Source organism: Octopus bimaculoides, chromosome 11, assembly GCF_001194135.2.
Source record: "Octopus bimaculoides isolate UCB-OBI-ISO-001 chromosome 11, ASM119413v2, whole genome shotgun sequence".
Classification (NCBI taxonomy): domain Eukaryota; kingdom Metazoa; phylum Mollusca; class Cephalopoda; order Octopoda; family Octopodidae; genus Octopus; species Octopus bimaculoides.
This window is the reverse complement of record NC_068991.1, coordinates 8,608,639-8,612,096: the sequence shown is the minus strand read 5'-3', so window position 1 is coordinate 8,612,096 and position 3,458 is coordinate 8,608,639. Positions and strand designations below refer to the sequence as shown.

The following is a 3,458-nucleotide window of genomic DNA, read 5'->3' as shown; positions in this document are numbered from 1 at the left end:
GGGAGAGGGGGAGAGGGAGAGGGGGAGAGAGAGTACCAGTAATTATCTAGCTATATAAAAAACTTTTGCCAAAAACTGGACATACATAGTGAAACATCGCACTGCAGCCCAAAGCCCAACCATACAAGCTACATCAGCATGAAAAGATGAGTGTTAAACGATGGTGATGATGATAGTGGTGATGGTGGAAGTTGTGATAATGATGATGATGATGATGATGATGATGATGATAACAATGATGCCTTCTTCTAAACAGAGCATCTCTTGTAGATTTTATTTTGGGGAAGATATGAGTTGAGCAGTACAAGCTAATAAAACATTTAACCATTAAACTGAGCGCTTCCACTGCCAGCAATAATGTCCTGGGTCTCTCCATAAGATAACATATTTATGGTTTAGATGAACTGGACTGTTTAATAGTTAAATGAATTTGCCAACAACACAGCACGATAAGACACAAACTGTTCAAACTTTCAGCCAGGAGGCTTTACAACTCAAGCAGGGAATAACAGCTGTAACCTTCTCTGTCATTAAAATGCTTAAATTATGAATACATCATCACCACCACCACCACCGCTGCCGCCACCACCACCACCACCAGTGCCACCGCCACCATCAAAGTAAGTACCATTGCAATCAACACATTTTTGCCGACGAGTTACAAGTTTGTTTATTCCGGTAGCATAAAAATCTGGAGTTCTGGCACTGATGAACTCTTTGAGCACACTTTCAGCATAGGTTTGGCTTTTGAACTCAGTCTCTTGCAGGAAACCATCAAGGTACTCGAAAAAAGTGGTAGTCAGTAGGAACCTGAAACCATGTGGTTGGAAAGCAGGCCACTTACCACACAGCCATGCCTGTGCCTAATTATACTCATGTATATCTACTCTAGATACATCTACACTAACAGGTTCTGACAATTACAGGTATTAAATTATAACTGTTGATGTACTTACCCTCACAGCAACTTTGACGTTTATCTCCTGCATGGTAAAACAAAGTCAAGTCCAAATCTGTAAGCTGTTGAAAGCTCTAAAGCTATACACGATACACCATTCTCTGAAATCAATAAAGCCATCAGTATGTAGTGTGTCAACAGGGTGATTCTGAACTGAAATGGATTCAGAGGCCAAGGAGTATAAGAAAGAAAACAGTATATATATATATATATATATATATATATATATATATATATATATATATATATATATACAGCAATATGTAATGTCCTGGTAAAGCTGGTAGAGTAAATATAAGGAGAAGCTGAATTTCCGGTCAAATATAGAAGGACAGAAGTGAACAAATAAATACAAATTATTTTAGAGTGTTACAACAGTTTCAGCTCAGAACAGAAAAGAGAAACATAAACAATACTGTAGTGATTAATGAATGATATCGATTTCAAACACAGAAACAATACCAGAAATTTGTAAGAGAAGATTGCAGGTGATTCAACTGACTCCAGTGTATTACTGGCATTTGGGACACAACTAAATACTGTCCACTAACTACGACTCCTCTGCCCAATGAATGCACATATGATGATGATGATGATGATGATGGTTTCAAATTTTAGCACAAAGCCAGCAATTTCAGGTAAGCCAATTAGATTGACCCCAGTGCTCACCTGGTACTTATTTTATCAACTTGAAAGGTTGAAGGGTAAATTTGATCTCAGGGGTATTTGAACCCCTGAAATGCTGCTAAGCATTTTGCCCAGCATGTTAACGATTACATCAGCTCACAACCTTAACAACAATAATAATAAACCTTTCTACTAAAGACATAAGGCCTGAAATTTTAGGGAGGGTACTTATCAACCCTGAAAGGATGAACCCTAATTTATCAACCCTAATTTATCAACCCTGAAAGGATGAACCCTAATTTATCAACCCTAATTTATCAACCCTGAAAGGATGAAAGGTAAAGTCAACCTCCATGGAATTTGAACTCAAAACATAAAGACAGACAACATGCAGCTTACCATCTTGCCCCGCATGCTAATGGTCCTGCAAGCTCACTGCCTTAATGATAATAATAATGATAATAACAATAAATGCCCTGATGCAGTCCCAGGCAGTGACTCACATTGCTTCTGATCTTAATTGATTGGAAGTGTTATCATGTACATTGTTTTGTCTTGGCATAAAAGATGGGCTACAGCAAATATTCTGCTCAATACCACAGATTTGCTTGTCAGTTGTTTGACCTTAACCAGTTGAGCATGTCCCTTAGTGGCTGACGATATGTGCATCTCTGATCATGAGCAGAAGTAGTGGGGGAGCATCATAGCCATGTGTTAAGAGGAATTCTTTGGGGTTTGAATAATTCACCTCTGGAGACATGGGTGTTTTGTTCATGTTTTGTGCATGTGCTTATGTGCGCATGTGCGTGCATATGCATATGTGTTTGTGTGTGTGATTTGCATGTGCACGAGTGTGTGTGTGTATATATATATATATATATATGGGTGTACACTGACACAAAGACTCTGTCCTGACATGTCTAGACACATGTCAATACAGCAGACAGAAGTTTATAAAATATACAGTATATGAGATCTGTGAGGATTAGTGAATGACTCATCACCAAGTAGTTTGAAGTCTGGAAATAACTGCCCCACCACCTCCACATCAACAGAACTACAAGGACTAAATATTCAACAAGTGTTCAGAAAGAAAGACTAACATTTCAGAGAAAATAAAAACAAGAGGAAGCAAAATATTTTGACTAACCCTTTAATTTCTGTTGAGACACTACTTTTCTTTCAATTAGTTTTGAAAATAGTAAAGAATTTAGTAAAATAACTGTTGTTACTGAAATGGTGTTTGGAGCATAAATTAGCATGAAATTTTGATGAAACGTGTTAAATTTACATCACCTTTAAAACAGAAAGTTTGTATCATAGCAACAGGGGTGGTTTCAAGCAGGATAATATGAAAAGGGTCAATATACACATATAGGAAGTGGAGGTGCATGGCTTAGTGGTTAGGGTGTTGGATTCATGATCGTAAGAGTGTGGTTTCAATTCATGGACCAGGCAATGTATTGAGTTCTTGAGCAAAAACACTTTACTTCATGTTGCTCCAGTCCACTCAGCTGTAGAAATGAGTACCACTAGTGGAGGCGTGTCGCTTAGTGGTTGGGCTCAAGACAGCAAGATTGTGGTTTCGATCCCTGGACAGGGCAATCCGTTGTGCTCTTGAGCAAGACACTTCATTTCAGGTTGTTTCAGTTCACTCAGCTGTAGAAATGAGTTTAGCCTGGGGAGGGATGGACTCCACCAGGCTTTCTCACCCTAGACACACTGCATGGCTGCAGCACCCCCAACAATGCCCAAGGGGTTAAGAAACTTGTCAGTTGAACGCCCTTTCCAGCATTTCTTTACCCTAGAACCCCCTAATTTATTACAATCTCTGGATGACAAGCAAAATGATAAAAATGCGTGTACGGAGAGG

At 38.8% G+C, this 3,458-nt stretch overlaps 1 protein-coding gene across 1 annotated transcript in view; it reads right to left on the bottom strand.

The window, feature by feature from the left end:
• LOC106881743 (kinesin-like protein KIF27) overlaps positions 1-3,458 on the bottom strand; it is a 51,970-nt gene that overhangs the window by 43,809 nt on the left and 4,703 nt on the right. Inside the window, exon 2 of the mRNA XM_052971516.1 lies at positions 957-1,059. Within this exon, the coding sequence (XP_052827476.1) occupies positions 957-989 (33 nt within the window). The 5' untranslated portion in view covers positions 990-1,059. The remainder of the gene's footprint in view (positions 1-956; positions 1,060-3,458) is intronic.